The sequence below is a fragment of the Brienomyrus brachyistius genome, chromosome 11 (assembly GCF_023856365.1).
Source record: "Brienomyrus brachyistius isolate T26 chromosome 11, BBRACH_0.4, whole genome shotgun sequence".
In the NCBI taxonomy this organism is placed as follows: domain Eukaryota; kingdom Metazoa; phylum Chordata; class Actinopteri; order Osteoglossiformes; family Mormyridae; genus Brienomyrus; species Brienomyrus brachyistius.
Genome location: NC_064543.1, coordinates 13,162,130 through 13,181,815, shown reverse-complemented (window position 1 = coordinate 13,181,815; position 19,686 = coordinate 13,162,130). Strand labels below are relative to the sequence as shown.

Sequence of the window (19,686 nt, the reverse complement as noted above, 5' to 3'; positions counted from 1 at the left end):
CCCGGCGGGCAACTGCAACACAGCCAGGAGACCACCCGCCATGACACCCCATCGCCCGAGAAACAGCCCACCTCGGCCTGCCGTGTAAAAACGTCACCCAGAAAGCCTGGGGGCCGCCATGAAAAGGGCCCGTATAAATAGCGCCTCCCTGGGCTGCAGTGCCGTGCCAAACCACAGCGCGACACTCCCAAGGAGGCCGGCCGGGACCGGAGCCGGGAGCCGATGGGATGCAGCTCCAGAACACCTCCCAGCCCCACCCCAAAACCAACCCCCCCACCCAAGTCAACTCAACCCACTTGCTGCCAGGTTCCAGCAGTGATAGAGTAACCACCTGCCGCAGGGAAAGACTGACTTCCAAACCCCCCCTCCCTCCCCCCCTTCCCCCCTCCCTCTGCTAGGTGCGTGATCTCCTGGCCTAATGGCTTCTCCTACACCTGTGTGACCATCGGGTAGCGGGACCTTCACCTTCAGCCACCTCTGAAACCCACAATGCTAAACAAAGGAAAAAAGCCTTTAAATACCCTGCAGCCAACCTGCCTCAGGTCCACAGCTCTGCTTATCAGAATGGACTTTTTGTGTTCGATTGACAGCAGCAGGCGGAATAACATTTACATTATTACAGTATTACATGCACTTGATGCTTTTATCTAAAGCAACCTGCAATAGAAGGAACACTTATAGTTAATTTTTTTTTAACACGTGCTCCCTGGGATTTGAACACACAACCATTGCATTGTTAGTATAACGGCCTTCTTGTTGAGCTACAGGAGTTAAGAATCACGCGCTCACCTCAATGGCACGGTCGCTACGGATCTTCTCCTCCAGCTCCACATATGAGCGAGAGGCGAATGGTGGACGTCCGAAAAGAGCCTCTATAAAAGGAGGAGCACAAGACTAGCACACAGTACGCAACCTGCACTGTACACCATAATGCTGCAGTACAGACGTGTGGAATACAACTGCAGTACAGACACATACAAAAGCAATATATAACTACTGTTCAAGCATACACAGGAGTAATAAAGTTATTACTACATCTTATTAATACTTCATTCATCATTGTTTTCTGAATTTGTAACTCTTTTCAAGGCGCCGTTTGTATTGTGTTTCAGCGGTAGGCTATTTGCATAACCAATCAACCAATCAAGAAAGCCTTTCAAGTCCCACCCTAAAGTACCAGAAAAGTACCCCAGCTAGTTTGGTACTTTAGGTGCTGGAACTCGACTGCAAGTCAATGGAAAAGGAAAAATATCAGAAGTACGGTACCTGGTGTGGTGGAAAAGTGCCCTGAGAGGAACAATGTCTAATAATATGCACAATTATGCGCAGTGTACAGAGATTTATTAACAGACATCCTCTCCAGGTGTTCAAGTGCAGGACAGACAGTCATGAATAGATGTACATTCATCACTGTGCAAAAGTCTTAGGCAATTAAAGAAAATGTTTATTGCTATTAATCTTGGTAGTGTATATGTGTATATTTGCTCAAAATGTAAAATAATTGCTTAAAACAATTTAACATTATAACATACGCAAATTAAAGGTAACACAATAAAAATACACAAGAATTTCATCTGTTCCCCAGAAAGTTACTGATATCTTGTTGGATAACTATGTAAACTCTGCTTTGGTACCCAAACCTCTCCTTAGGGGCACCATAGTCTTGGCTGCATTACATAGTTGCTGCAAATACTGTGGTAATTTTAGATGCTGTTTTGAAATGGCTAAGCTAACAGACTTTGACTGACATAATGTCATGGTACAGCAACACGAAGATCAATTACACATCATTTTCTGTGACTGGCTAAGCCTCTTGCACAGTGCTGTACGTAAGATCCAAAGGTCAAAGTGTCGACGTGAGTAAATATAAGTCATATTACACCCAACAGGTACACACAATGTTTATAAAGATTTTAGTCAGGAGGCTGAGGGTGTAACGACGAGCACAGGACAGCAGGGGGCAGGGCACCTTACCGTACAGGATGACGCCCACGGACCAGAGGTCCACCCGGGCATCGTACTGCCGTCGACACACGATCTCCGGAGCCATGTAGAGTGGCGATCCGCGGAGGGCGCTCTGCTCGTCCCAGGGAGACATGTACTGTGCAAAGCCAAAGTCTGAAGCCACACGCACCCAACAGGAAAAGGAAAATGCAGGGAGCTGCAGTAACTATTAATAAAAACTGTACAATAGTACATAAGCAGCAAGCCAAGATGGCGGTGCAAGGGCCTTTAAAGCCTTCATTTACTTCATATTTATAGAGCAGCTCATGCATGTGGTTCAGCCTGTCTGAAGAACATGATCAGAGCTCAGGCACAGCGCTGGCTGTTTACAAACACAGGAACTGCTGTTCAGCAAAAAGGCTGAGTTTCTGAACTGAGTGGAGGCCAATGACATTTCTGGTTGGAACGATGTCTGCCAATCAAGGCTGAGACTATTTAATCACCCCCACGCTGAAGCTGTGTTGGTGGTCTAGTAGTTAATGCTCTAAAGCATATTTGTATATTTACTGAAGACTGTGAATGAGCAAAACTAACATATGCTTATTTTGTCTCAATAAAAAGTGAAAATGAATGTACTACATCAGCGTTTCCCAGTCCAGTCCGTGGGGACCCACAGTCGGTCCATGTTTTTGTTCCCTCCCAGTATAGACTGTTTGTGAGTTCCCAAGGACCGGATTGGGAACCAGCGTACTTGAGTATGGGAAAGAAGCCAGGTATGTAAAATCAGAAACTATACATAATTTTTAATTGTCACTGACTGCCTACAGCAGGGGTGTCAACTTGCAGTCCTGGGGGGCCGGAGCCCAGTGTACCTTAGTTCTTTCCCTGTTCCACCACAAATGACTCAGTTCAAGAGCTGTGTGGTAATTAGCACAAGGAGTTGAATCAGGTGTGTTAAATGATGGCAAACCCAAAAATGTGCAGGGCTCCGGCCCCCCAGGACTGGAGTCTGACACCCCTGGCCTATAGGGTTGCAGCCATGAAGGTGCACTGTGGGGGTGGGTTACAGATGTGTGGGGGTCCAACAGGGAGCCATTCGGGGGAGGAGCACCTGCCAACTTCAGCACGGAGCCGCTGAGAAGAATGTTCTGAGGTTTGAGGTCCAGGTGGGAGATGTTCCGCTCATGCAGGAACTGCAGGGCGCATGCTGTGGCAGGTGGGAGAAGGAGACAGGGGTCACCATTCCGATACACGCGCACTCCTCAGAATGACATCCCAACAGGCATGGTGGACCCTCACCTATCTGCTGCAGGAAGCGACGTGCTACCCTCTCTGGGAGCAGACGGCGGCTGCGGATGAAGCGGGACAGGTCTCCTCCGGAGCACCACTCCAGGATCAGGTAGATGTTCTCCGAGTCCCACTGCAAAGCAGAGCCTTACTGCTTAGTGGGACACCACCTGCTACCCACATCAGGAATCCATGGGGTGTGCTCTCTTAGAATGGTCCTTCAGAGGGATGTAAGGACTGCTGTTTTAGGTGAAGCTAAAAAAAAAAAAGGGTCTACCTGGAAGTCCTTCAGCTGCACGATGTGAGGGTGTCGCACAGTCTTGAGGATTTCGATTTCCGTGAGCAGGTTCTCCATGGAGGTCTTATTCAGACTCTTCTTGCTTACGACTTTCACAGCCACTGCTTCTCGATTGTCCCCCTACAAACCCAGGAATTACACTCTATACACTGCTGGAATAATACTGCAAGTTAAACGCAGACCTGTTCCACATACCAAAGAGAAAACTATTCTATTATACTTTAGTATAAGAAATAAACAGCAGCAACAGTTATGTTTCTATGAAAGTAGATGAGTGTGCAGCACTAACCTTCCTGTATGCTTTGTATACCGTGGCATACGTGCCACTGCCCAGCTTCTCGGTAAGAATGAAGTCGGCCAGTTTCGGGGGAGCGAAGCCGGAAGCCATGCGGCATGAACCCGACCGGACGACTCGCGATCAGGACGGTGTGCACTACCAGCGATAAGATCACAGTTGTGTGTGTATATATATACACACAGTTCAGCCAGATATGTCACTTCCACTCTTTTCCTGTAACACGTATAAGCAACCGTGCAGTAAACCCAGTGTGTTTTACGTATCAAGAATTTTTATGGTCTCCCACAAAACATTTGTATTGATTGCCTGGGTATATCGCGGTATGACTGCCTACACAAGCAAACTATACTATTACCAAGAACAGCAAATCCAGCATCACGGTTCGCATTTTCAGACTTGCCGTAAACCAGATGACAGCACCATCAGCTGCTTCCTGACGTCGACTGGCGCTGCGGGGGAACCGCGCCCTCTAGTGTACGGATCCGGCAGAGAAGTTAAGGCGCGTCGCCTGATATTTTACGTCATCGTTCTGTCCAATAGTGCTCTTCACAACGTGCTCGGCCCAATGCCCTTAACGAATCTTTAGCAACAACAATAGCAATGTGATATGTTACTATAAGACTAATAACAGCATAATATAAAAATGTTAGTTATAAAGTCAATGGGAGGACACCCAGAAACATATAGGACAGTAATAAAAAATGAGCACAAGGGGATAAGAAAACTATAAGTATGATTTTACCCGGAAGATTTTTAAGTTATTTTAATTGGATTGAGTTAGGCCCAAACAATTATGTGGCATCCTCAGATTTCTACTGTACAACCGCAAGGGGGCGCCGTGTCGCCACTTTCATTCGCCTTAGTGAGTAGCACCCGGAGTCCCGGCGCCGTCATTCAGTGCGTTTATTTAAAGATGGCGGACCGCATGGCGGCGCGCCTGCAAGCTCAGGAGGAACAGATACAACAGCTGAGCTTGGAGGTGAAGCGTTTGCTGGAAGGGCTATGCGGTGAACATAATGCCGCGCACAACTTCGCCCGGTCCCCGGAGCTGGAAAGCCTGAGGGCCGAGAATGAAAAGCTCAAATATCGCATCGTACATCTGCGACGGGGGATTCAGGCGGAGCTGGAAATGGGGGCGCAAGGCCAGGAGCACGCCGCAAAATGTCAGGGCAAGCAGGCGGAGAAGAAGGGCGAAAAGACCCAGGCAAGCACCGGCACGGACGCCGTTCGCTCCCCGCTAAACGTTTCCTAGCGTCTCTAATGCTGCCCTTTATCGCGATCGCAGCATCGCAGGAGCGTTTGTGCAAGTGACAGCCGGTGTCTCGAAATAGACCGCTATTGAATGCCATCGGGGTGCAGTGCCTTTGATCGTTGGAATAGCTGTTCAATATTATTTTAGTACTTCTCTCAGAAACTGCTAAACTCTCGCCTGCTTAATATCTGCTTCACAGTTTTAAAGTAGCGAAATTTGTGCGTGTCTTCATCGTATTTATTTTTGTAAATATAAATATATCCCCACTGTACTGTTGTCACAGGTGCAGGCTGCGCCTTTAAGAGAAAAGGATGAGAAGCAAAAGCCGGAAAAGACTGAAAAAACCAATGGGTTCGACAAGATACCTCCTCAGAGGAAAGAGGTATAAGCATGGTGTGGTTCGTTAAAATGTTTTAAAATTATTAGTAGTAGTATACAGCATGCGCCTAAAAAGTTCCTCCTCGGCAAGGTATCGTAAGCAGAGCTATGTCGTTGATTAAACTGATTATCCATTTATTTAAACTAGAGGTGTTTCCAGGGTCAGCCCCAGATAATTACCTTCCTATCATAGACGTATTAACCTGGATGTTGTTATATTCAGATTGTCAGCTTCGCATTATTTGTTTAACATCAGGTTTCCTCAGTGGCTCTGGTCTGACTGATTTGCCTGTGCCCTGTGTTCAGTCACGCCCCTGGCCGGCCTATGTCGCTGACCGCCTTCAACTGTATGACAAACTGAAGATGGAGAGCGATGCTCTGTTGGCCAAGCGGAAAGCGGAGAGCCAGCCCATCACTGTGCAGCTGCCCGATGGCAAGACTATGGAGGCCCAGTCTTGGGTGACCAGCCCCTACCAGCTGGCCTGCAAAATCAGGTACCAGGGGTGTGCGTAAGAGTCTGTAGAAGCCCATAAACAGCCTGTACGTCATTTCCACGTTGCAGTGTGTGACTTAGTGGGGTAGACTACTGTGCTTATAATCGGAAGGTTGTTGGTTCGAACCCCGGGGTCAAGTTGAGTAATTTTACTGTTGGGCCATTGAGCAGGGCCCTTAAACCCCGTTTGCTACAGGGTCTGCCTGTATGTCACTTTGGATGAAAGTGTCTGATAAATAAATATAATGTTATGTTGTCCTGAGTTACAGCATCTGCTGCTTTCATCCTCTAGTGGCAGGGAATCTCAGTACCAGGTACTGACTGTTGGGTACGCCACTGGGGTCTCTCCCAGTCAGGCCAGTACTGACATAGTGATGGTAACTGGTGCAGCAGTGCTGTCTCAGCCACGCCCTTAGAGTCTCTGTCAGACTGGGACCTTCCAGCGTTGCAGTACCTGCAGATACATCAGCGGAGCCTTTCTCAGTCAGGGGCTCGCCGACAGCGCTGTCATCGCACGGGTGGATGGTGAACTGTGGGACCTGGACAGGCCACTGGAGAAGGACTGTGCCTTGGAGCTGCTCCGCTTCGATGAAGAAGATGCCCGGGCCGTAGGTGTCCTCTTCCAGTCGCATCCACACCTTCCTTTCCCGTTACCCCCTTGCCTCTCCCCCCATGGTTCCTGTTCCTCCTCCCCTCTCTCAGGTATACTGGCACTCCAGCGCCCATGTCCTGGGAGAGGCCATGGAGCAATTCTACGGCGGCTGCCTGTGCTATGGCCCGCCCATCGAAAACGGCTTCTACTACGACATGTTTCTGGACGGACAGCGGTGAGGCGCCCCTGAGCCGCGACACGATCCCTTATCCGTGACGTTCCCCGTGTGACTCCGCTTTGAGCCCCTGTGTTCGTGTATCCCGGCCAGGGGGGTCTCCAGCACCGAGTTCGGCGCCCTGGAGGGAATCTGCCGGACGGTGATGAAGGAGAAGCAGCCCTTTGAGAGGCTGGAGATCAGCAAGGAGACCCTGCTGCAGATGTTCAAGGTGAGAACACCGTCTCCCTATTGGATATTTATTCCATCAAACGTTAATCTAATTCTTCTGCACCTTACTCAGTCTGTTTGTGGATATTGCTTCCTGCTGAAGTTATTAAATAGAAAATTTTACACCTAGTTTCTTTGTGTGTATTTCAGTATAACAAATTCAAGTGCCGCATTTTAAACGAGAAGGTCACCACCCCCACCACTACAGTGTACAGGTAGGGCACACCTTGCGACTGGCTGCCTATCTGTAGTCAGTGCCGCGCACTGTCTTGGATGACATCATCTCATTCCCGGCTCTGCTGTCTCCTGTGATAGATGCGGGCCCCTTATCGACCTGTGTAGAGGGCCACATGTCCGACACACTGGAAAGATCAAAGCCATGAAGATCTACAAGGTGTGTACCCTGTATGCAGCCCGCTATTCAGGCAGTTGCCATTGTTGTATGACGTCACGCGGCTTCTGTCATTCCGACATGCCTTCAGAATTCCTCGACGTACTGGGAAGGTCGCTCGGACATGGAGACGCTGCAACGCATCTATGGCATTTCCTTTCCTGACACCAAGATGCTGAAGGAGTGGGAACGTTTTCAGGAGGAAGCCCGGAAACGGGATCACCGCAAAATCGGAAAGGTAGCCGTTCCTTAGCCATTATTCCTGAGACCACCAGCAGAGGGAGCCCTGTGACCGACAGCAGGCTATGCCAGACAGTCCTGCCTGTACCAGCTGGTCCTGAAACTGACTCACCCAACTCTCCCTGCTGGACATGCAGCAGGTGGCTGACAAGGAAACATTTCTCTAATTTTTATGCAAAACCTGATGTATTCATTTCCATATTCCTTTTACGTTTATTACTCTGGTCATATTCATCGTTTCACATGACTTGGCACGGCTGCCACACGCTGTCAGCCAATGTGAAGCTTCCATGTATCACATCTTTAGGAGTATTGTCTTTCTTAAGAAGCACTTTGAATGCTCCTCTGACACAATAACCAAATACTCGGCCACAGTCTGCATGTCCCGGTTCTTCCCAATGCAGGAACAAGAGCTGTTCTTCTTCCATGAACTGAGCCCTGGGAGCTGCTTCTTCCTTCCCCGGGGGGCCTACCTGTACAACGCCCTCATGGAATTCATCAAGGTGAAGCAGTGATCTACCTACCCTTGGTGCCCACCTGCGACCGCCGGGTCCTTCACGCAGGGTCTTCGGTCGGATTCTCTGCCCTGGATGCTCAGTTGCTGTGGGCTCCATGCAGGCGACCAGCTTCCCACTAAGACGGGACAGCACAGCAGATGAGACTCGTGTTAGCGTGCTAGCATGTTAGCACGTGCGTCATGCTGCAGTGGGTGTGGCGTCTGTGCTGAGGCAGCTTGCGTTGCCAGTCCATTGCTGCTCGCTGATGCTGTCTTGCTCTCAGGAAGAATACTGGAAGAGGGGTTTCGAGGAGGTGGCCAGCCCCAACGTCTACAACAGCAAGCTGTGGGAGACCTCTGGCCACTGGCAACACTACAGTGACAACATGTTCTCCTTCCCTGTGGAGCAGGACATTTTTGCCCTCAAGCCCATGAACTGCCCCGGACATTGGTGGGTGTGATGGCGTCTCTGCCCTCACGCTTGGTTTCAGTGGCTCCTTGAGCACATTTGTGCAAAGAGTCAAGATTGTTGCGTTTATATTTTGGGAGCCAAAGTTTGCCAGTTCAGTTACCAGGAAATGCTCTGTCCCTATGGTAACCTTTGTTCCCTGTGTATTTTCAGTTGCTCGTACTGTAAGCTGTTTAGTAATGAAGCTGTCTGCTAAAAACAATACTTTGAGCTATTTCAATTTCTAACTAATTAACTGAGTTTAACCAGCATGCCATGCTTTTCTCAAATTTCCCTTATCACGTGGAGCTTGACGTTCAGGTTGTAAGGCATTAAACCCCCTCCCAAACTCCTCTGCCTATTTGTAACTAGGATTGCGAAGGGGTGGTAAATTTGCAGAAACTCTCCATTCCATGGGAAGTTAAGCTGAGGAATTTTGGAAATATTCCAACTTGAAAACTTTCCATAGGAATTACCAGGAATATATGGGAATGAACAAATTCCCAGAATTTTGCAACCCTGTTCGTAACCCCATCTGTGACGGCACTCTCCCTTTTCCTGTAGCCTTATGTTCAGCCACCGGCCGCGGTCATGGCGGGAGCTACCACTGAGGCTGGCCGACTTCGGCGTGCTGCACCGCAACGAGCTGTCGGGGACGCTGACGGGCCTGACCAGGGTACGCCGATTCCAGCAGGACGATGCCCACATCTTCTGTGCCATGGAGCAGGTAAGCAGGCCAGGCCAGCAGGCCTGATGCATGATCTGTCTCCTGATCCCTTAATTGATGTTCCCTGGAAGGTAGAGACTACTGATTAGCTGCATTTTATACTGGGCAGACCTGTCAGAATGACGAATAAGAAGTTTTCATGACCAAGTGAATTAATCTTTGTTTTGTACGGATGTTTTAATGTCATGACTCGTCTGTGCTGGTTTTCGTTGCAGGTGAGCTATTACGTAATTAGGTGTGATTTGAGAAATTAATGTAATGTGAAGCACGCTTTAAATTGTTTTCGAGTGCCAGTTGATGAGTTGGTTGGTACAGTTTTTAAATTGTTAAAACAAACAACTTGTATTTATAGACATGCTTATGAAAACATTCCCAAATTATTTGGTAATTTGTGAAATTTGAACTTCAATAGCTGACGGCAATTATTTCTAAGTACTCTCATTGATTTTTTTTTCCCAAGAGCTAGGAATGAGTAATTGTTGGTTAATTTACATATAATGAATTAAACAGTGTTCACTTGGGGGGAAAAAAAGAATCGGTGACATTCAGAAATATCCAGTCGTTTTTCTTCAAGAAATATTTGTTTAGTTTAATGCAGTTTCTGAAAATGCCCTTTGAGAGAAACTATTATGATTCTGTCATTCATTCAATAAAGCCTAATTATAAAGAACTGGCCTCACACAGCCCAGGATTCTAAACCACTGGGTTGCTGTTCACCGTTATTCTCCTCCTCGGTTCTTTTTGCTCTTTTTCATGCAGATCGAGATGGAGATGAAGGGATGCCTGGACTTCCTGCGCAGTGTGTATGATGTCTTCGGATTCTCCTTCCAGTTGCTCCTCTCCACGCGTCCAGAGAAGTTCCTGGGTGACATTGCTATCTGGGACCAGGCCGAGAAGGTAATGTTGGGTTGGAGATCCTGTCTGAAAAAACGAAAGCTTGCGTGATGCTCACCCCATGGAGTGCTGTAAGCTTCACTGGCCAGTATAAGAGTTTCTGTGTACATTTTAAAGTGTGTGTTGTATTGTCTGTCCACAGCAACTAGAGAACAGCCTGAATGAATTTGGGGAGCCATGGAAATTGAATCCTGGAGATGGAGCTTTCTATGGTCCCAAGGTGGGTTTGATCTTTCTCTGGACTTTTTTCTATAAATGTATTGTTTTGGCACATAGAACAAGCTTCTGTTATCTGGCCCCGTAATGACAATGTGTAGGTGTGATGTTTCAGATTGACATTAAGATCATGGATGCCATTGGACGATACCATCAGTGTGCCACCATCCAGTTGGATTTTCAGTTGCCAATACGCTTTGACCTCAGCTTTGTTGGGTAAGTCTTCAGATGTGGGCTCTGTTTAGTTATGGCTCACACATAAAGTGCAAGTTGAGACTTCTGAGTCGTGATGGCTAAACAAAGCTTCGTGAACCATTTGCTATATTTTTAGACCCCACTAGATGGTGCTCTATATTCAAAAATCAAACTCAAAGCATGCTCCAATGCAAACCAAGAGCACCATCTAGTGGGATCAAAAAATATGGCAAATGGTTCACGAAGCTTTGTTTAGCCATCACTACTTCTGACAACAGCACCCTGCTTAGCCTAAGTCTTGGGAACATGCTTGAATGCCATATTTACTCCTGCTGTCCACGGGCCCTGCAGGAAAGATGGGGATGACAAGGCACGGCCAGTCATCATCCATCGTGCCATCCTGGGCTCAGTGGAGAGGATGATAGCGATCCTCACTGAGAACTATGCCGGGAAATGGTGAGTGTTACTCCGCAGCTGAAGAATGATCAGTGTGTGGACATTTCTGTGTGTGTTGGTGTCCCAGCATGTGTTTAGCTGAACGTTCTGTTGACAGGTCTAGTCGAATTACACAGTTTGGGTGATGGAGCTGAAGGTTTCTCATTAGTGTAAAATTGTGTCAAAATTGTGCGCATCGTAGTCAGGTGGTCTGGATCTTTCCATAGGCCTCTCTGGCTGTCTCCACGTCAGGTCATGCTGGTACCAGTCAACCCCTCCTTTGAGGAATACGCCAAAACGGTACACCTCCTACCCCTTCAATTGTCTGTTCAGCTTTTCCAGAAGCTTCTCTTTTTGTGTAGCAGTACTTAGGCTTTAAAAGTCCTCCTGGGTGGGATTTCTGTCAGTCTCTGCTTGGGTTAACCCACTTAGAACAGTAGCATGAACAAAGGGAATTTAAGTCGGCTAGTGATTGACGGTGCGTGATGATCCCACTCACTTGGGTTTCAAAGCCTCATTCTGTCATGTCTGCTCTCCTCTTGATTCAAACTCCATGTAACCGTAGTTTGAAGAAACATTATTTTGCCACTCAGGTGTGTGAGCAGTTTGTGGAGGCCAGCTTTATGGCAGACGCGGACCTTGATTCCAGCTGCCTTCTCAACAGGAAAGTCCGCAACGCCCAGCTGGCCCAGTACAACTTCATTCTGGGTAAGAGAAGCCAGATTTCTGTCAAAGTAGGCATGAGGGATCGAAGCATAAAATCTTAAATATAGTGAAAGTCGTCTGAGTGTAACGCGGTCGTATTTCCCTTCAGTGCTGTGCGTCAGCCAGTTTAATACGGTGCTTCTGGTGCAGTTCCCTTTACGGAGCAGAAAGTTAAACACCCTTTCTCACTGTGTCAACCTGTTTTTTTTGTTTGTTTTTTTTACAGTGGTGGGGGAAAAGGAGAAGATGACGAACAGCGTGAATGTGCGGACGAGGGACAACAAGGTCCACGGCGAGATGCCTGTGGTGGAGGTCATAGCCAGATTGAGCCTCTTGAAGCAGTCGCGCTGTAGATGTGCAGAGGAGGAGTTCTGAGGAAGGGGGCAAGGAGTTAATCCCCGATCTACCTGCCACCGCAGGGTTCCCTGAGACTGGGGCTGAAAAGCTGGAGATCTGAGGGACTTCACGATGTTCTGGTTGGAAGAAAAGCAGAGTAATAGAAGCAGGAAGTGCAGATTTATCAGAACCAAGATATAATGGCTCAAGATGGCAAGGAGAGGAACGTAATTTTGACACACGATGTCATCAGTGTTACTGCTGTTACTCAACAATCTGAGGTGACAAGTTGTTACAGTTTTGAGTAACTGAATGCTGTCATCCCAGGTGTTGAAGCAGCCCGCCAACATCACTACACTGTTGTTTATTCATGACTAAATTCCATGAATGGAAGGCACAAGGCACGTTTTTGGAAAAGTTTGGTGAAAAATGAAAGTGCAGAAATAAAGGGTTCAGATAGGTCAGTATTTTGTGCTGTAATATTTGTCCAAATGCTAATCAAAAGGGAATATAAGATGTTATGTCAGATTTTGGCAGAATACCAGTGTTGCGTATAGATCCAGCAGACTTCCTGTGTCACTTTACTGTCTGCCTTTTGTTGGTGACGCTATAATGAGAGGGGGGACAAAGTGAAACCCGGTATCTCCCCGGCACTCTGGGAATAAGGGAATAAACTCCTTCAGTGCAAAGTGTTGTGTTTTTTTCCCTTCTGTTTCGCATCTTAATATTGATATATTGGCATATTTTTTCGATGCCAGTAGTTTGTGATGTCTGCGGTTGATACCTTTTGTGCACAACACGAATAGACAGTACAGTACTGGCAGCTTACGTGCACATCCCCGATGCTGTCCAACACGAGAAATTATCAGTCAAATCCATCTGCTAATGAATTACATCATTTATAACCACACATTCGTTTTCTAACTGCTTATCTGTTCAGTGGATTTTTTCAACTTACCTTTTAAAAAATGTATGATGTTCTGAGACAATGTTTTACCTAACAACAAAAATTCCATGGCAATGTAAGAAAGCATCGAATTTATATGACTTTGTCTCAGTTTTTACTTTCAATCCATGACACTAAAATCATTTTCCAGTTAGTCTTCTTATAGGCCATGTTCCCTGAACTGATTGTGCTGGGGGGGGGGGGGGGGATGGGTAATTAAACTACCCCTGATACAATGCACTTATACAGCACACTACAATAATAAGCACATAACCACAACAGAATGGCACATAGCATTTGTCTTGGTATAACTGTCATTGAGCTTTTTATTGTTCTTGCACTTTTATTGTTATCGGGCGCTGTCAAGTCAATGCCGACTACCGGCAGCATCGCACCAGAATATCCGGCTCCTGTTCGTAATCGGGTCTTCCTATGGGATGCTTTTTCTAGCGTTACTTTACCCCCGTGTATTTCAACCTTTTTGATCCACGGCACATTTTTTCCATTGAAAAAAATCACACGGCCCACCACCAACCAAAAATGTTACTGTATACTCAGTCTGAAACATGAGCCTGTTTGGATGAACAAAAAGCTGATATCCTGGCAGGAATTGTCCCTCTCTGTTTTTAGTTTTTATATGAGTCAGGCCTGAAAAGCTCAGCTCACACAAATATGTCGTGGAAAATACAAGTAATGTTGAAATAGCTTTGTTTGTGTAGAATACATTACACTATTACAACACAGACACTGGAGAATGCATATTCTTTGCAAATAAATAAAAAAGTTATAGGTATTTAAGTGTAATTGCATAATTTCCCACCGTACACTTTATAATCTCACACGGCACAGTGGTTGAAAATCACTGTTTTAATCTATAAGCGTCCATGTTCATTGCTGTAGGTAGCTTTAATACGCGGTGACGTAGCGGAGCAAAGGCCGGCCGCGCGCCACTCGGGGCGGGGCTGCTGCGCGAGGCGTGCGCTGTGTGTCAGGATGGCGGCCGCCTGTCAGGCTCGGCTCTCACTGCAAGGCCGGTGCGCCATGAAGGCCTACGCGATTATGCTGCTGGTGTTCCTGGACCTCTGTCTCAAATCGGTTAACGGTTAGTAACAAGTCAGCTACACAGCTTTAACTGAAATTTATTTACTGTTTTTAATTGCGGTACCTAAACAGTTTACTTGTTTCAGTATCAGCTATTTAGCATACCTGCTAACTGACTAGTTAGCTAGTTGGTAGAAATAAAACGGCCGTTTAATTAGTTTAGTCAGCTTTATTTGTACTTGTCATCAGATGAAAAATTCAGTCCAAGATATTTAAGTGTCGTTTTTGAAACTGGTGATTTAAAGCCGTAATGCTGAGTTACCTATGTCTAATGTCGCTAGCTAGTTAGCTGGCTATGTCAGACATTGCCTGTCGAGGCTGTATTCCTTGGTTATCTTCAGTAACGATATCTATTAAGTACTGCAGCTGCTGATCATATCTAATGGCTAAATGTGTAACCAAGAGCTAAGCGGGGCTATAATAAATCTGTAGCAATCGTAATGGGTGTAGCCATTAGCTTTCGGTTGTGAACCCAAGCGCACTCTACGATTAGAGGTGATGAGATTTTTCTAAGAGTATGTCAGATTATATAAATATCCCGAATACCAAAAATAAAACAACATTTTTCAAATGACCATAAACGTGTCTGATAATTAGTATGCATTTTAGGCTTATGTAGGCATTTGTCATGTTAAATGTGATTGGGGCTGTCTCTGATTTCGCAGGGTACCTGAGTTCCCCCCCTGTTAGTCAGGAGCCCCCCTCCAGCCAAGTTGCCCAGCAAAGCCCAGTCATCACAAGCCCTGTGACGCCATCATCTGTCCCCAGTGAGTGTTGCTCTATCCCCGATGATTCACATGGTATATATAAACATATTATGAATGACACTCTATTTTTCTTCCTCCAGCAACTACCCCTGCTGTAACTAGTTACGTGTTCAAGTGTCCAAGCAGGGGTCTGTGCAGTAAGTTGCCTCCAGATTGTGTCAACTGCACCTACCACACAAACTGCACCTATGGCAAGCCAGCGTCCTTCTCCTGCACTGCAAAGAGTGGCGTCCACTGCCTGGTGAGTGTGGCCTCTGTCTAATTTAGGGCTGTAGCCAGAATGAGATTTGTCTGGGCCAATAACTTAGACTTAAATTTCTTTTGCAATACTTTCATTTTTTTCCCCATTGGCCCTGACCACATTAATTATGGCATTTCCAACAAATATTAAGAAGAGTAGGAGTCATGCATTTTCGTGTGGTGAATTTTCAAGCCCCCTAACCCTAACCCCCCCCCACTCGGCGATTTTTTTTATCTTGAAGTGCCACTTTCTGCTTCCAGGGGGAATCGGGCCAGCGGCAGACCAGCTTCAACCTGAACGTGACTTGCCAATTCTGCTGGCAGCTGGACCCCTCCCAATACCGGTGCTCCAACTCCAACAACTGCATGACTGTGTCCTGTCCCCCGCAAGCGTTACACAGCCACCTGCACAGTCATGGAGCACGTGCACTGTATAGGTCAGTACCAACACTGCGAGTCATATGGGCGGGGATTCCCTGTAATTAAACCGCACACAGGGCAATAATACGTATGTCTTGTTTTTACCATTTTTCCATTTATTTCATAAACTGCAGATTTTTTAATTCTTGTTAAGCACTGGAAAGTTGAGTGAACAACAATAAATGAAAACAGTCAAATAAAACAAGTTTCCTTTATAATATGGGAAGAGTATGTAACAGTGCATGTCTGAAGTCCTGGTAACTGGCTGTGTGTTGATGGCATAGTTAAATTCTAGCCTGTCCTTTGACTTTAAATGCGCTAGATAACTGTTTCATCCTATGAAACAGAGCACTATTTAATGTCCATTGTAGAAAGAATACCATACTTTTGCTAAAGGAGGTCACTTGGGTGAATGAAAGATGTGACATGTTCTTGGTAGTAAAGTAACTCAAATGGTGAACATACTGTAAATTTATTTGTTAGCAAAGAATGTTAAGTGCATTTCTAGCAAATATTAAGTGAATAGCATGCACATGTAGAAAATCTGTTTTTAGAAAAACGTTTGACTGGTAGTGTATCTGTCTCATCCAAAATGATTGTGTATTTTTTCGTATTTACAACAACATCATACTAGTGATCTTTAGTAGTGCTAATGGTGGTATTTTGTCTTGCTCAGAATATACTGGACAGCTTACAGGTTTTTACCTGAAACCCTATTTGAGACATCTTTAAAATCAGTGATCATGTGTCATGGTCACTTGTCCTTGGTACATTCATTTGTACGTTTTGGATAAAATGAAATAGATATTGTGGCTACTTTAAATGTCAAAACACTCTTGCAATGTTCACTTGCTTACAGCATCATGTAATCTTTGTGGCCCACGTTGTTGCGATATTAGCTGCGGTAATCACATAATTGTTACTTTGCAGGGAATAGGGAGTTTTCCAAACGATTGTTCTGCAACTGGACAGGAGGCTACAAGTGGTCCACCGCCCTGGCACTCAGGTACCTGCCCCGCATTATTATTTCAGACCATTTATTTGCATTGTTTTTGAAAGAAGTAAATATATTCCTCTCAGCTTTTAACGTCCTCGCAGCACTTAAACTTATCAGTCCCATTATCAATAAAGCAAGGATCATAGTGATTAATGGCAGGGACAGAATAGTCAGAGTTGAATAACCTGAGTTTCTACAGTGACATATCCTGTTGTGTAACTGGGTAACATTGTGACTTATTTTAGATTTGCTGAATGCATTTCTCTGCAGTCAGCACATGGATGCTGAGTTCTAGGTGGCCATCCATGCCGCTGCTTTTTGTAGTTTATAGAGCCCATCAGCATGGAGCCTCATGTCCCTCAGTTTGGTTTATAACTGGAATTCTTTCATAAATGTCTGCGAAACAACAAAAATGTAACCACCTCTGGCTGAGAGAATAGTGCTTAACTAGGCTTTTTCCTTTCTGCTTTCCTGCAGCATCACATTGGGTGGATTTGGGGCAGACCGCTTCTACCTGGGTCAGTGGCGGGAGGGCCTTGGGAAGCTGTTTAGCTTTGGTGGCCTGGGGATATGGACCTTGATAGATGTACTACTGATTGGAGTGGGATATGTGGGACCAGCGGATGGCTCCCTCTACATTTAAGTTTTTACCCTCCCTCAGCCCCGCCACCACCACCCTTTTGGACTCTAATCACCTCCACCAACATGCAACCATTCACATGCGCCTTCCTGTCCAAACACCCACTGCAGCAGACTCCAGTCCCATCTGCCGTGGGAAAATGCGGCATTATGGGAAATCTGTTACACTGGGCCTACTCATTCCTCAGCATGCCTTCCTTTCTCCCCACTGTGTGTCCCCCACCATGGAGTGAGGAGGTGGAGCACCCTGGTGCGAGGTTAGCCGGAATCCGTGGGTCGGAGACTGTCGGACGCCGATTCACCGGGTGCCGTGCGTAGGGTCGCTAGCTTGGGTGGGGGTGACGGAGGTAGCAGGAGGTGTCCCTGAAAATGAGCACTGAAGATGGCTGAACTGCACTAGATGCATGGAACGGTGGGCGGTGGACAGGAGGTATCCAAGTTGGCAGCTGGAAGCAGTCAAAATGGAAATCTTGGATACGAGATGCAGTTTTTGCCCCGTGGAGTTGTTAGTCACAATCCTCTCTGGGATTTGAGACAACAGGATGGTTCTTCAGACTGTTATGGGCAGAAAATGCTCTTCTTTTTATTTTGTTAGTTGGTGAATTTTCCCACATCAAGGTATTTGGCGAAGACAGTTTTGGACCTTCCAGCCAAGCAGCCCATTTTCTAACACATAACGGTTGTGGCATTATGCTTTTCACTGTTAAGTTTTTGAAAGTGCAACAATCTTTGATGTGATTTACAAGCATCTGTGTAAAATTTAGTGGAATGATAGCAAAGAAGGATAAATGTGTTATTGAGTCTGTTGTCCAGTGCATGACTTAGTAACTTTGTTTTCCTCAAGATCTCACCTTTATATATAAAAGTACTGGAAATGAAAATTTTGAGTTTTTCTACTCGTGTTAAAGACTTCTGGGAAGTCTAATGTACAGAATTTAACTTATGTTTTTCCTTTTTATTTGCCTGTTTCCTTTTAAAGTTGTTATTTTTTTGGCTATGAAGCTGTCTGTGCTTATTCTCCATTCATTCATTGGTACAAAGCCACGTGTCAGTAAAGTGGTTTTTATCAAGCAACTATCCAGTGTTGATTTTTATCTGGAGAAACTCAATTAAATTTGATTCCCCTCCCAGTACTTCATCAGGTTTTCTTATCTTAATTTATTTTGAACTGGATTTTGGTCAAAATAACTGTAGTGTTTGAGTGTTTGTTTTGAATTAGAAGTTTAGCCAGAAATCGCTGGAAAGAAATCTGTGTAGCTTTTATGACTTAATTTGGGAGTTATGTGGGGAATGTGACTTCACCGAGGTGAGTTTCTAGAGCAGCTTCAAGTAACTTCTCATCACTTAGGCAAAGAACTTTGTGTGTATCTCAGGATTGTTTCTCTAATGAACATTTGCATACATTTTCGACTAATTCCACTTCACAACTGGTTGGGGTTATGCATAGTAATACTACTGTACCGAATGCTTCACTTTGTTCTGGAACTTCCTCCCGGTTTGTTAATCCATTTCAGGAAAATATTCTCTGTACAAATTATAAATAAAGCCTGAAAATGATCTGATGACCTACATAACTGAGCAGAAATATTGGGGTGGGGGGGACCTTAAAGCCAGTGTACGTAGTGGGAATTTCTGGCCAGAAGCAGTGGCCAATGTTTAAAATGTTTGATGTTGGAGAAACACAAGGTTTGCCCAGTAGATATACCACTAAATGATGGTTTTAACGTGACTCCTGCGTGCCCTAGCTATGTAAAAATCGCTGCAGGCCATCAAATTTGCATGTGTTACAGAAGATTGGAGAAATGTAGGCGTCGATGGTACTCGTGGTTTGGTTCGTGGTGCTGCTATGATTGAGGGCATTTTGCTGTTGATTAGCTTGGCAGCGCCCTACTTGATGTGAGAAAGTATTGTAAATCAGTTTTACTACACTGAAATATTTTTTAAAAATGCAGTGGAGGAATCATGCGCTCAGAAACGAGGCATTAAAGTAGACAAACTTGTACTTTTGATTGAGTAGGTTTAGTTCTTAGTGTTATGTAACTGCAATGTCAAAAATCAATTATCATCCCTAAATAGATTATGCTGTGGACGTTTGATCACATGCTGGTTATATATTCTTCAAGGATTTGAATTTATTGTCTTTAAGTTTGGTTGTATCATATGGGGAAAACTAATCAGCTATATTATTACTGTTTACAGAGCTAAGTTCAGTCACCGTCTAGCTGCACAAATCACAAGAGGGCGCCAGTAAGTCGAAAGCCACTCTCCAGAGCACTTGAGTTTTAAAAGTAAAGAACTAGTATTTTTGGATTATTAATAATAATAATAATAATAATAATAATAATCCTTTATTTTCTTAATAGTACATATTTTATTTTCTTATTTTTATTTAATATCAACAATTCTATTTTCTTATTTTATTTTCTTAATAATAATATCGTCAGATTGTTTCGACATTTGACGTTTACCGCAATCTGTCATACTGCTTGTAACGACAACAGATACT

General features: G+C 45.3%; 3 protein-coding genes across 7 annotated transcripts in view; 2 read left to right on the top strand and 1 right to left on the bottom strand.

Annotated features, from left to right (window-relative positions):
* ulk3 (unc-51 like kinase 3) overlaps positions 1-4,334 on the bottom strand; it is a 13,066-nt gene extending 8,732 nt beyond the window's left edge. Inside the window, exons 1-8 of one of the 5 annotated variants that reach the window (XM_048969326.1) lie at positions 4,183-4,324; positions 3,819-3,962; positions 3,509-3,649; positions 3,244-3,364; positions 3,056-3,151; positions 1,975-2,118; positions 790-872; positions 1-12 (exon numbers count right to left, since the gene is read on the bottom strand). The exon at positions 1-12 is cut by the window's left edge and continues 144 nt beyond it. In XM_048969326.1, coding sequence (XP_048825283.1) covers positions 1-12; positions 790-872; positions 1,975-2,118; positions 3,056-3,151; positions 3,244-3,364; positions 3,509-3,649; positions 3,819-3,917 — 696 coding nt within the window. In that variant the 5' untranslated portion in view covers positions 3,918-3,962; positions 4,183-4,324. Of the gene's footprint in view, positions 13-789; positions 873-1,974; positions 2,119-3,055; positions 3,152-3,243; positions 3,365-3,508; positions 3,650-3,818 lie in introns of all 5 variants that reach the window. The other 4 variants (XR_007381016.1, XR_007381017.1, XM_048969328.1 and 1 more) reach the window with 4 other exon arrangements.
* Positions 4,335-4,701: 367 nt separating this feature from the next.
* Positions 4,702-12,759, top strand: tars3 (threonyl-tRNA synthetase 3). Its single transcript, XM_048969317.1, has 19 exons — positions 4,702-5,031; positions 5,363-5,461; positions 5,764-5,951; positions 6,435-6,558; positions 6,653-6,777; positions 6,871-6,988; positions 7,138-7,202; positions 7,303-7,381; positions 7,470-7,616; positions 8,023-8,121; positions 8,399-8,565; positions 9,127-9,289; positions 10,049-10,186; positions 10,326-10,403; positions 10,515-10,615; positions 10,946-11,050; positions 11,257-11,329; positions 11,623-11,737; positions 11,961-12,759. The coding sequence occupies exons 1-19, from the start codon at positions 4,741-4,743 to the stop codon at positions 12,107-12,109; spliced, it is 2,424 nt and encodes an 807-aa protein (XP_048825274.1). The 5' UTR covers positions 4,702-4,740; the 3' UTR covers positions 12,110-12,759.
* A 1,169-nt stretch (positions 12,760-13,928) lies between these two features.
* On the top strand, positions 13,929-18,737 carry tm2d3 (TM2 domain containing 3). The gene is given in 7 exon segments (XM_048969335.1): positions 13,929-14,118; positions 14,783-14,884; positions 14,965-15,125; positions 15,386-15,505; positions 15,507-15,561; positions 16,475-16,550; positions 17,019-18,737. Coding segments are annotated over 7 exon segments (789 nt in total). The 5' UTR covers positions 13,929-14,009; the 3' UTR covers positions 17,185-18,737.
* The last annotated feature ends 949 nt before the right edge of the window (positions 18,738-19,686 follow it).

Excerpts from the sequence above, each read along its gene's own strand:
- tars3 (XM_048969317.1), top strand. The coding sequence starts at position 4,741 with ATGGCGGACCGCATGGCGGCGCGCCTGCAAGCTCAGGAGGAACAGATA. Across the intron at positions 5,462-5,763 it reads TACCTCCTCAGAGGAAAGAG|TCACGCCCCTGGCCGGCCTA; the intron begins GTATAAGCATGG and ends CCCTGTGTTCAG. Across the intron at positions 11,330-11,622 it reads TTGAGGAATACGCCAAAACG|GTGTGTGAGCAGTTTGTGGA; the intron begins GTACACCTCCTA and ends TTTGCCACTCAG.